This window comes from Chaetodon trifascialis, chromosome 9 (genome assembly GCF_039877785.1).
Source record: "Chaetodon trifascialis isolate fChaTrf1 chromosome 9, fChaTrf1.hap1, whole genome shotgun sequence".
In the NCBI taxonomy this organism is placed as follows: domain Eukaryota; kingdom Metazoa; phylum Chordata; class Actinopteri; order Chaetodontiformes; family Chaetodontidae; genus Chaetodon; species Chaetodon trifascialis.
This window is the reverse complement of record NC_092064.1, coordinates 15,527,816-15,540,672: the sequence shown is the minus strand read 5'-3', so window position 1 is coordinate 15,540,672 and position 12,857 is coordinate 15,527,816. Positions and strand designations below refer to the sequence as shown.

The window sequence follows — 12,857 nt, the reverse complement described above, 5'->3', positions numbered from 1 at the left end:
CACGGTTCTATTTAGTCTTTGGTTTCTGAAACACAGCAATTTGTTGTACTGCGTATAAACTAATGGCCTTTATACAGCATCTAGTTGTAATAGCCACTTTTATTTATATGGATTGGAAGATAATATCTGAAACTAGGCATTTAGAACACTTTACTCTGCAATTACACACAGCCAACAGTGTTTGGCAATACATCTCCAGAAACACTTTTGCCTCTTCCTCTTGCTGTTATGCTGATGTACAGCTTAATTAAAACTAAAGAGAAAACACGGAATAGACATGGGATTGTACATTTAAGACAATTTTAAAGGAATATATACTTTTAAGATCTTTTGGACTGTATTACTACAACTTGGAACTCTTTTGGATGATTGAAGTTGGAAAAATATGGTATACGTCCAGGCTACAATCGAGGAGGGGGTGCTGTTAGCTGTGGTAAGCCTTTTACTTCAATTCTTTGGCACCGTTACCTTTGCAAAGCTAATAGTCAATATTTCTTGTACTGCATTCAGCTGTCTTTATGTTTGCATCCTGGGTATTGATCCTGCTAATCACTTCAAGGTGATAATCAAATTTGACCCTATAATGCCTCTAAAAGGTTTCTTAAGCAGATCGTCAAATTGATGTCCAGTGTTTCCTTTCACTTCAGTTAATTGCTTGTTTACATCAGTAAACGTGAATCATGTTTTTACAACGACATCTCTAAGTAGCCGTTCTGTATGAAGTGTTTGCTTCATCAATTATTCCTCTGCATTAACACTAAGTAACTGGGCTGTTTTGAAGTTGTCAGGGCTGGAATAAGTCAGAGTGCCTGTTTGGACTGTCTACAACAGGGGTGCACAACTCCACTTAATGGACGATACTTTAAAGGTACAGTATTATGGAGAGGAAACAGTGTTGACTATCAGCCATCAGAGATGGGAACCAGGTGTACACTAACTCTATATTGCACACATAAGGAGATTTGTACCCTGGTATGTAGCTGGTGTTGTAAATTAAATTCACATGTATGAAATAAATACTTCTGGTCCTGGTCTGCCTGATTTATATTAAAAGTTAAGCAACTATATAGTCAGGACTAGAGGTCAAGATTAGTAAATATTTTCCAAAATTATTGGCTAATAGTAGTAGACAGGATCTATTTGTACATTGTGAAGGGACTGAGAATAAAAAAAACCCCACTAAATCATCTGATGGCTGTAGGTTGACTAATATCTGGGGGCAAATCAGTATTTCAAGAGAACGTTTGAAACTTGAAAACTCACCCTAAATTGGTTTTAATGGGCTCTGTGTGATCTGGCTTAAAAAGGCTCTTAACAAACAGAGCATTTCATGTGCGTTCATGCCCCAGCTCACAAAGTTCTTCACCCTTACATCTCTCTCACACTGCAGTGGTGCTCGAGGAATTATCAGTCTAGTTATGAAAATGATGGTGGACATCCACTGCCATAAAAACAACTTAAAAGTGCTTCTATTCCTGAGACATCCATCACATTATGGCTGAAAAACTTTTAATCAGGCCAAAATCAGTGATAATTGGTGTCCACACGTTAGCTAATTAATTTGTAGCTCGAAGGACTCACAGATTTTAATGAGGAGCATCACGGTTTTTGCTCTCAGGACAGTGAAGTAGCAACGTAGACTACTGCTAGAGTCTGAAAATAGTTTTGAACCATCATTAGAGAAACATCTTAACAAATGAGTTTCAGGTATTAGTATCAATAAACTTCAAACTTTTACGCTGTAGAGCTGATATATTATATAACCCCCTTTTCGTGTTTCAGCCCTGAACAGTATCTAAAAATGTATTTAGAACAATGCTGGTTCCTGAGGATGGAGTTGTGCATCCCTGCTCCCTCATTATTTTGTTAACTGTTAGCAAAAATTACAATGCAGGTGCCTAGTCAAGTCATCAGCCAAGAGCATCACCATCAATGTCATCATCACCATCATCATCATCATCTGCAGCCAAAGACGATGGAACCAAATCTGTAGTCAGACAACCCCAATCTATCCAGGGGTGAAGTGCTAAAGAATGAAAAGTAACAACCATAAGAAAACTCCAAACAAATTTAAACCAAAAAAAACTAAGAAAACATTGGGCCAATAAATAAACAGAACAGCCAAAATAAGCGTTCAGTAAAACATAAAAAGCTACATTGGTTCCACAATGCTTGACCGCATCCTCATCGCCACATGAAGAACAACACGGTTGCGTGGGGCTGCTGCGCCAGCCGCTACATCGACAATACAATAATCTACAGCACCATCACCATGATCAACACCACCATTACCCCACCTATATGGGAGCCTCTAAATCCTACCCCTATATCTTGACCCCCTCGGAGCCGTACACGTTGTACCCCTCCCTATAAGTGGCTAGATTCTGGGTGCTGGGGGAGGGGCTGGGGCAGTGGGGGGGGCTAAGGTCCACCTTCATGCGCTTGGCTTCGGCCCGTGACTTGTAGCAGAACTCGACCAGGGCTACCAGCATGGCCAGGCCCAGGCCGCCCACCAGGATGTAGAAGACCCCGGCCACGTTGGACAGGCTCAGAGCCTGGGACGACTTGTCCTGGAGAGAGGGAGTGGGATGGGGGGTTTGGGAAAGAGCGAGGGATGGGTGTGGAGGTAAAGGAGGCAGCAGAGAGGAGTCGTGAGATGAGGAGGGGTTGATGGGAAAGGGGAAAAAGAAGGGAAAAAGGTGAAGGACACAAGGAGCAGAGCAGGATGATGATGGAGGATTTTAAGAGAAGACGTGAGGTTAAGGAGGGTAGAAAGTCAAGCGGGATGAGAGGTTGAGGGAAAATTTGAGTGATGGGAGAGGGGGAGAATAACCGGAGTGAGGCGGCAGGAGAAGGAAGTGAAAGACAGTAGGAGAGCATGAGCAAAGAGGTGGGAAAAAGCAGACAGAGAAAATTGGATACAGTGGGTTAGACACACAAATGGAGACTGTCAGGGGAAAAAAAATCATTTTCATCATCTGGTGTTGCAAATGAACGACTATGCCACTGAAATTACATTTGTTGGCACTTAATTATGAATGATCATACAATTACACTACTTCTACAACTACAATTAATAGTACTGTCATCACAATGGCTACACATCTGTAACAGTCACTACAACTACAGAACATTCAACATGTCTACAATCAGCATCTAGTTTAAGTCAGAAAGAGAAAAACAGTCACAGAGCAGGCAGTAATCTGAGCGGTGATGACATTTCACTGCAGTTTAAAGCAATTTAAAGGCTCCAGTAGTCTAAACATCTACAGCAGAGTAGCTCCTGTGTTCTGTATGTTCCTGTTTAAGAACTTCTTTTCTGCTCTGAAATATAACAGGAATGAATGCTTTAACTGTGTGAAGATATGAGGTAGGCTGTAGCTCTTTAATAGCAAATGCTAATAAAAAATACAGCAATGCTTTATGTCACAGGTCCATAATTTTCAAATAATTGTGCAGGAAAATTCTTGAAAAGAGTTTGAACAGAGGGGAAATGAACGAGTGAGTTGTGAGCTTCTTAACTGTATCACTTGAAACCAAGTTATTATTAATTCAGTGTTTATTTCTTACTGAGAACTTTCTGTGTTTGAATGTTCAGCTGACCTGCTGTGCTGCTGAAGACTTTGTCCACTCGCAATTAAGTTTTATTGGCCAAAATATTTCATTGCAAGTGTACAAATGGTACTTTATTTGACCTGTAATTACTTCCAAATAACTGAGTTCTTCCAGTGGATTAAAGACAAAAACAAATAATGCACCTGTAAAATAAAGCATTACGTCATAAATAGTCAAGTCTGATCAAATCTTGAACATGAAGGCATGAGCCAATAGTTGCTAACAGGTTGCTGATGCTAAAGCTAAATAAACAGTGGTATTCTCATCTGGTGGATGAGTTTTGGCTAGCAAAAATGGGCTTGTGTATGAGATCAAAACAAAAACATGAAAGTGAGAATTGGCTGATGACAGTCACAATTTACATTATATTTGTAGTGCTGACTGTAATGAAGATGGGATTGCCACAGATTGCTACAGAAACTGAACAAGAATTTGAGTTAATCTGATGAATCATGTTTAAGTAAATGTGGTCCACCATCAAAATAGAGGAAGGAAGAATCACTAAATGGACAGTTTGGTCTACTGTGGACATTCAAGATATGTTTCAGGCTAATTCAGAAAATTGCTATTGACAAAACAGTAGTTGCAGTAATCTGGAGCGTATTCAGGATGAGAGTTTCAGGCTAGCGTTTTGTGGGCCGCAGCAGCGTGAGACTGACCTTACTTCCAGAGTCCTTGGGTCCACACTCTCCCTTGTCATACCACCATTTGTTTTTCAGTTTGTCTAAGACGCCTGCTTCGCTCAGTTTCAAAACTGCAAGGTTTACCGGGGTTCTTTGCGTGTAAAAATAACATAAATAACATCATAGGTCATGTTATTTTATGTTATTAGGGTATTTCACATTTGCATTGCACAGCTCAGTCACATAGAAAGGTACTTTTGTTTACATCAAGTGACCTAGCATGGATCCCACTGAGTACATGTGTGTATGCTCGTTGAGGAGGGGCTGGGGGGAGCGAGGAGCTAAGGCGAGCTACAGACATATGAGTGGGACCCACCTTTGTCACTTCAGGTAACACACCCATACTGCCCCAGCTGGTCCTACACTCAACAGTGAAGAGGCAAATACTGTTAAGCCAGGACTATTGGCGTCAGGTTAGCCCTGTGCTACGACTGGGAGAGCGAGCTACAGTCAGTGAACTCCACAGACTTTGAAGGCCACAGGAAACTGCTGTCTTGTTACAGGTATGATCTTTTCTTTTTGAACTCAGCACTCAACTCAATAAATGCTTTTACTGCAAAGCATCTTTCATGAAATGTCTCCTCATATATGGATGGACTGGTGTGAAACTTTGTCAGACATTCATGGTCCACAAAGGACAAATCCGTATGACTTTGGTAACCCTCTGACTTTTCATCTAGCAGCACTGTCAGGTCAAAGCTTGCACTTATCCAGCAAAATATTTCAGTATCTACTAGATGGAAATTTTCATTCCTGAATGATTAATCCAAAAACGACTTTGGCGATCTGCTGATATTTCCTCGAGCGCCATGATATGGTTGACATTTGTGGCTTTGAATGAAATAGCTAAATTCAGGTAAGGCTTAAAAATTCAGCTTCTTGCAGACATCCCAAAGCCACCGATGTGTTGATTTGAATTCTTACTGCGTTGTCATTTTTATAGCTACAGGCATGGGTCTGTCAAGGCTGTCGGTCAGTCAGTCCAACACTTGAAGACTGAACGACTGGCTCAGATAGAAATATCTCAACTCCTGGATGGATTGCAATGGACTTTGCACGAAATTTGGTCCTGACATATTTGTCCTGATATTTAAACACTAAAAACCTAGAAATATGTACAAATAACACATTTCTGAATCAATGGGAGAAGTGACACCTTCATTGTGTAACTAAGCCTCATACATAAGAGGAGCTATCAGCCAGACAGAGGTAATGACGTTAGGGTTCTTTAGTGAGTTTGCTGTGGTACATTTCTCTGTACATTCATAGGAATCAAATTTTAACTCTGAATAAAAATACAGAAGAAAACAAGAATGATTTCAGGACCTACGATTAACAAAAGAGTAGTATAAATGCTTGAATCTTTAACACAAAAGAGAAACTCGAAATAGGACTGTTGAAATCCGACAAAAGAACAAGAGATGTAGGAAACCTTATCCTGTAATTGCATTCTGCTAATATCAATTATTCATTCTCCCCTCTGCCTCGAGCCAACCTGAGCCTAAAAGAATCTGAGAGCTACAATTACGCTTGGGTCTCGTTTTTCCATTAAAACCTGTTTCATCGGCCGTGTTCTTGAGCAATAGATTCTTAGTGTGTGAGGAGGAGTGATGAGGCTCAGCTTGGTGTCTCCGTCTTTCAGGTAATTTGACTCTCACTCAAATCTCCCCTTCTCGCTCCTCTCCCCAGAGCTGCCACTAGGGGGCAAATATTCCTGTCTTGACAGTAATTGCTCTCTTTATTTTCCCACCTATCCATCACCGAACCCTCTTCCCATTACCTCACACTGTGTCCTTTCAGTGGGGCATTACCAGAACAGAGCCAAAATGGTTATCATTATGAGGTGTGCTTGATTTATCTTGGCAGGCACCCACCTGCAAAGGGGACATATTTCCCTGCATGATGCTGAAAACGAACCATTATCTGATGACTCAACATAAAATGATTTGACAAATTGCTCTTTTAAAAAAGCATTTTTGTTCTCTTTTGGGTCTCTAGAAAGTGATTTCTGTCAAAAATGCCCTTATTATTTGAGGGTTTTTCTTCACCAGAAAAATAATATTCTCTTCGTCTGTGTCTCAACAAGCTCAAGTGTTGTACCTTTGTCTCTGGGTCTGAACCTTTCTTAGAAAAAGGCACACACCGCTGACAACAGATGCAACATTGTGCCTATTTTTGGCTGCAGGGTGTCTCGGGAGATTTAAGGGTGTCACTTTTGTCCTCCCTGTTTGCTGCATGACTCTTCACCAGGGCAGATGCATGTGTTACACTCCCAGGACGGGGGCCATCGCGGGCTGCCTAGCCGGTGAGCAGCCCCCGTCCCCCTAGTGGTGGGGTGGGCAGACAGAGAGGGCTAACCTTGGAATCCCCTCCCCCGCTGCCACATTCTCCTTTGTCATACCACCACTTGTTTTTCAATTTGTCCAACAGGCCCTGCTCGTTGAGCTTTAGAACGGCCAGGTTGACCGCGTTTCTTTAAGTAAAAAAGGAGGGACAGATAAGATAGTTTGGTCAGAGCAGAGGATGGAGGGACAGACAGACAAGATGGACGGGGACCACAGCCAGGAGGAGAACGGGGAGGGAAACGAGGAAGAGAGGGAGCAGAGGGGAAGGAGAAATCAGAGGGGTTGAAGGGACAACAGTGGGTTAGTGGTGGAGGATGACCCCAGACAACGCTCTCTTTTACCCTTTCACTAAAACAGAAACTTTCTGTATTTCTGTTTGTTTCACTGTGTCTGTCTTTTCACTTATTCATTTTCTTTTCTTTTCTTTTCCTTTCTTTTCTTTTCTTTTCCTTTCTTTTTTCTTTTCTTTTCTTTTCTTTTCTTTTCTTTTCTTTTCTTTTCTTTTCTTTCCTTTTCTTTTCTTTTCTTTTCTTTTTTGTTTGACTGTATTTCTCCTCTGCCTGTCCTGTTCCAGGCTGCTCTAACAGAGGATGCTCCACAGTGAGTGTCAGATTGCTGGTATTAAGTGTGTTAACCAGGTCTCTGCAGCCTGCTGATGGTGCTCTTGTCCCCTCCTGCTGCACCCTTACCTTTCTGTCACTGTGTGTGTGTGTGTGTGTGTGTGTGTGTGTGCGTGTGTGTGTGTGTGTGTGTGTGTGTGTGTGTGTGTGCGTGAGTGTGTGTGTGTGTGTGTGTACGTATATTTGTGTGTATGTGGCTCCAGTTTCCTACAGCACTCCTGCTCACACCCCTGAAGGCATTGACCTCCAAACAAAATTCAGGGACACAGGGCTAAATATCAGGCTTTCGTGCGGTGTGTGCTCATGCACTCAGCGAAGCTTTTTATATCTGGCAGGAGAACAGCCATAACTCATTATTTTAGAACATTATTAAAATCAACTTACCGATATTTGAAATTGGTAAATCAGTTGTCCAATCATTGATCTGATCAATATGATCACTGCCTTGTAGTGCAGTTGAAAGCACTGATTTATGATTGAAGGTTTTAAATGTTGTGGAAGTCTGCTTTTTAACCAAAGGAAGCCATACTTTTCACAATGCCGTGATTGCTTTTTTTTTTTTTTTTTTTTACGACATAGCATAGCTTTTAATGCTGGGCCATTTAGCAGCCAACTTGATGTAAGTACTTCTCAATAGCACCAAGAATCCATGATCTCAAGTGTGTCACCATGCAAGAATGACATAGCTTTAACAGCAAAATAAAGATGACCAAAGAGACTGCATATCTGGTTTTTGGAGGTGAACTAATGTCAACTGGGAGGTAATATGTATTCAATCTAATCAGCTTTGTTAAGCTTCGGGGTTGGGAGTGTCATAAACTAAATGCTACATTAGATTCTAGTTAGCTGAAAAATGTAAAAACAAGGCTTTTTATAACACAGACAACCCAATTGCAGTTTGATGAAGCAGAAGCAAATTTGGTTCAACAAGCACTTTCATTTTCACTCATCTTGGAAATATCTCTCGATTGCCTCAATATGTGGCCTGTTCCCTTACTGTGATGTCCTGAGGAGTGTCTACAAAACACAGCTGCAGGAGCTGAATGATTGTGTCAATTTATTCCCTGCATACCCTTTATAAATTCATTCCAGCCTGTCTCTGCTTCTGTGGTACATCTCTGCTTTTTACAGCGACCTGTAAAAGACTTTTCCGTCGTTCCTTTCACCACCCTCTGCTGACCGCTCCTTTGTTTGTGATGCTGTAATCAGCCGGGCTAATCTCGACAAAAAGGGCACTGCAGTCACTGCCTGCTTGTTTGTTAGTCTGCCCCATTGTCTGTACACCTGCCTATCTCGACGTCCTATCTCATCTCTGTCTTTGTGACTGAAAGATGGGAAGTAACAGTAGGTTTAGCTCTCTGAGTAAAGATAGTCGCGAGATTTAGAGAGAGACAGTGTCCTCTGGGGTGATCTAATCTACAAGCCATGACTCATCTCATCAACATAAGAGGTATGGATGAAAACAGTTCAAACACATCTTTGTCAGTCATGATAATATCAGTCACATATTAATAATCATATCAAAAGTAGCTGTACTTCAGAAGGCATACATTCCTAGCATTCAAACTAATCATCAGGGTATTCATTCTCCTCCATCAACATCATCAAGAGCTGTGATTAGAGCACCAAGAGGAGAGGCAGGCTCACCTGACGTGCACACTCCCAGCCATGTGCGTGCACCTGGCAGATCTCTGGTTTCCGCTGATTGGGAGAAGCCAGAGACAACCGTGGATAGTCCCAGGAATGTGTTTCTGGGGGAGGGGGCTTAAAAAGGGACCTATCCACCCGCTGTCTGTCACTTTTCCCTCATAAACGGAAAACCTGCTGTGTAAATAACAGGGGATCGACTACAGTGACGGGGGTTTTGAGGGACTTGTTTGCACCATACACAGAGGAAAGTTATAGGACAGGATGTGAGGCTGATGTGCTGTTTGTGTTTTGCCTTTCATAAGGCAAATCTGAAACGTTGACAGAGAGAGAGAGAGAGATGGAGGGAGAGAGGAGAGAGCAATTGGTCCAGCTTTGCTGAATTTAGTCAATTATTTTCCCCCAGCAGACAAAGTCTCTATACTGCTGTCACGGTCGCTTGGAAAATGAATTATCTGCATTGCTGGCATACCTGAGTGAAACCTACGGGGACTGTTACTGTAGGTTCAAGTTAACAAGCCAGATAAACAAGTGTCTGCTGAGGGGAAATGAAAATGAAAGGACCAACTTTAGAGCCTCAGTTGCTTTCTCATTTATTTCCTCCAGCTTATGCTCTCTTTATTAAGGACTGTTGTTAATGCTTTAAAATAAACTACTGATCACTCTTTGTTCTGGGTTTAATTTGGTGCTGTCCAATTACCATTAATTTCAAATGTAGTTTGAGTTGAATTGAAGGACTATTTTTCTTTTTTGTGTGGGATCCTCCATTATATTTAGTTTCTAGTCCCCCCATTGGCCAAGCCCCTCTACTTCCTGTTTCTCACCTTTTTGTCTCCTGTTCAACTATAAATTCCCCCTTGTGGCTCTGGATGTAGCAGCAGCAGTCTGAGTTTCTGCCCCTCCTCACGGTCATATTCAGTTCATAAATCTCCTCTATAATAATCATAATCATCATCATCATCATTATCACCATCATGACTACCATCTCTGAGGATGAAAAGGAACAAAGAGACGAGACAACAGACAAATGGACAGCGTTACCTGCAAGGTGGCCCTGTGGAGAAGAGTGGTTGAAAGAGGAAAGAAAGAGGGGATGTGGGACAGAGGGATGGACAAATGACAGTGACACGGGACTCAGAAATGGAGCTAACAGGCCCTGAATAAACAGAAAAATGGCAGAAAAGAGTGAGGAAAAATATAGCGGAGAGTGACGGACAGAAATAAAAAGAGGCCAGAATGAGAAAGATAAAGAAAAGTATGATGAAATACATAATGTGCATATTCAACATACTCATCCATGTCGCTGCTGCTGGGTGAAAACCTCTAAGTGCTTGTTTGCTTTTGGAGTTTATGATAATCAAAACATAAATTGCACTGATGCCATAACCTTTACAATTAACTTTTAGAGTTATATTTTTGCAGGTGAGACCTTTTCACCTGACAGCAGTGACAGGTTAATCTAAGTGGAGTATAAAAGGCACAGCAGGGTAGGTGGAATATCGCAGCAATAGTACAGTATCAGCTTTGTTACTGTCTCCTATTGTTACACTATTCCACCCACCTTAACTGTGAGCCTTTCGGTGTAGCAATCCCATATCCTTTGGAGTCCAGGTTGCCCCCGACTTTCATGGTGTCACAAGGCTTGCGCTGCTCCGTGTATTCGTTCATGGTGGACTCCAGGAGGAAAGCGTACTTCCCCTTGGACTTGCGAACCCTCGCCACGCCCTCTGCTGTGGTTTTGGTGAAGACAGTCGGTTCGGCAGACTTCATATATGACCACATCTTCTCGTATACGGCTATTTTGGACCTCTGGGGTGGAGGAGAGGAGAGAGCAGAGGTTCATTAGGAATGAATGGGCATAATTATGCTTGCGTATGAGGCCAGATTTTCCCACAGATAATGGGCTTCATAGTCCAGCCAGGAGGAGCCTATCAAAGGTGTTGACAAGGAAGAACAGTGCGCATGAGCAAAGGCTCACATGCAAAGAACAAAGAGTGACATTTAAGGGTATTTGTGCAATTTGACTATTTGAGCCAGGCTGTTTCAGTACTTTACCAAGATCTTAAAAAAACATATCTATGTGACCTGTTTAAATGTCTGTCTTCAATAGGAATGAATTGACTAACGCTGCGGGAGCTAACACATTGTCAGCTTTTCAAGGATACTTTGACCCCCAGCCTCATCATTTAAGAATGGCATGTCATTGTTAACATATTCACGCTCTGTGTCTATGTTTGGATGGCCATTCCACCTCACTGATGGCTGAAGCGGCTCCTCCAACCACAGATTTGATTATTCAAATCAGCATGCCATTCTTACTGACAACAGGGTGAATCTGAGATGTAAATATGAGGGGTGAGGGGGTGAAATGATGCGCGCTATTCATTATCTTGACACAATGACACTCAGAGGTGTTTACTGATTAGGCACAAATGTTTTTTCCATGCATCCACAACGGAAACAGCAACACAGTCCTGAGATTGGTCTTGTATAAAGTGCATTACGACGATGTGTTTTTATTTCTATGTTTTTACTGCATTTGCTTTATTGCTCCAGTTTCTTAAGAAGTAGAACAGACAGCTGATTTTCACTCTTACAGTCCCTGAATGAAATTACACCACTGAGTCTTCCATCTTCCATTTTGATCCTCGGGCATGTAATGACATTTATAACCACATTTAAAATGTTACACTACATCTCCCTTGACAAGTCAAGCATCAATCTTACTTTAAATGAGTTTATAACTGGAATAGTGGCGCACTGATACGTTCGTGTCATTATGAATTCAGTCACCTGCTGTAACAGAAGAGCTTTTCAGAGGACATCTGTCAGGCATGATGCAACAGATTGTATTATATTGTGAATGCACTATGCACATGCGCGTGAATGTGTGTGTCAGTGTGTGTACGTGCAGTTCTGTGCACCAGTCTATATGTGTATGTGTGAATTCTTCATGTGCGTGTGGACTGTGTGTACTCGAGGGTGAAAATAACAAGCAGAGGAGTCAAACTGTCATCCTCCACAAGCGTCCTGTTTCTTTCTTCTCTTTCTCTCCCGGTGATAAAGTGTTATTCTGTCGCTCTGCAAGCGACTAGCCATGGCCTCAGCCACCGAAACCTTCGCCCGGGGAGAAGGTGTGTATGTGTGTGTGAGTATGTTACTAGTGCGTGACGGACACCTATCCCATAATAATGTCACTCACATCCAAGAGGACCGGCAGGTCCCTCTTCTCTCTCCAGTCTACCCTTTCTCTCTCTCTGTCTCTCTCTCTCCAGTCGTTCTCTTTTTATTTCTCACACTCTCTACCAAAGTCCATCATAGATAACAAGAATGCCCATTTCACCACTTCTTCACAACTCTAGCCTCATTCTTCAACTTTAACCCATCCATCCATCCATCCATCCATCCATCCATCCATCCATCCATCCATCCATCCATCCATCCATCCATCCATCCATCCATCACTTATTTTTCACATTTTCCATCCACGTATTCTCTGTCTGTCACGTATATGCATTTGCATCTACCTGTGTGTGTGTGTGTGTGTGTGTGTGTGTGTGTGTGTGTGTGTGTGTGTGTGTGTGTGTGTGTGTGTGTGTGTGTGTTTCGGAGAGAATGAGAGAGAGACAGGGAGAGACAGTGATGATGATGACTGTGCATGTCTAAAGCAGCGTCTGGCCTTGGAGGGATGGATGTGTGACAATAGGGTGAGACTCTTTCCAGATTCTTTAACAATAAGTGAGGGTGTGAAGGAGGAAATGGATGGTGCAAGTCACCTTCAGGCATCCACACTATGGAAAACACATTTAAATATGCATATGTACACAAATCTGCTCTGCGGGAGAAGCATCACACACACTCACGTGCACATATAGTGCACACTTCTACATATGTGGCTGAATATGCATACATGCATACTTGCACACATGCTCATACAAAGACACCTA

At 42.1% G+C, this 12,857-nt stretch overlaps 1 protein-coding gene across 6 annotated transcripts in view; it reads right to left on the bottom strand.

Moving 5' to 3' along the window:
* The window catches only part of gria4a (glutamate receptor, ionotropic, AMPA 4a), a 103,530-nt gene that overhangs the window by 2,610 nt on the left and 88,063 nt on the right, over nt 1-12,857 (bottom strand). For 2 of the 6 annotated variants that reach the window (XM_070969804.1, XM_070969808.1), the window contains 3 exons: nt 10,472-10,719; nt 6,657-6,771; nt 2,433-2,570 (listed from right to left, as the gene is read on the bottom strand). In XM_070969804.1, coding sequence (XP_070825905.1) covers nt 2,433-2,570; nt 6,657-6,771; nt 10,472-10,719 — 501 coding nt within the window. Of the gene's footprint in view, nt 1-2,322; nt 2,571-4,274; nt 4,390-6,656; nt 6,772-10,471; nt 10,720-12,857 lie in introns of those variants that run through there. The other 4 variants (XM_070969809.1, XM_070969806.1, XM_070969807.1 and 1 more) reach the window with 4 other exon arrangements.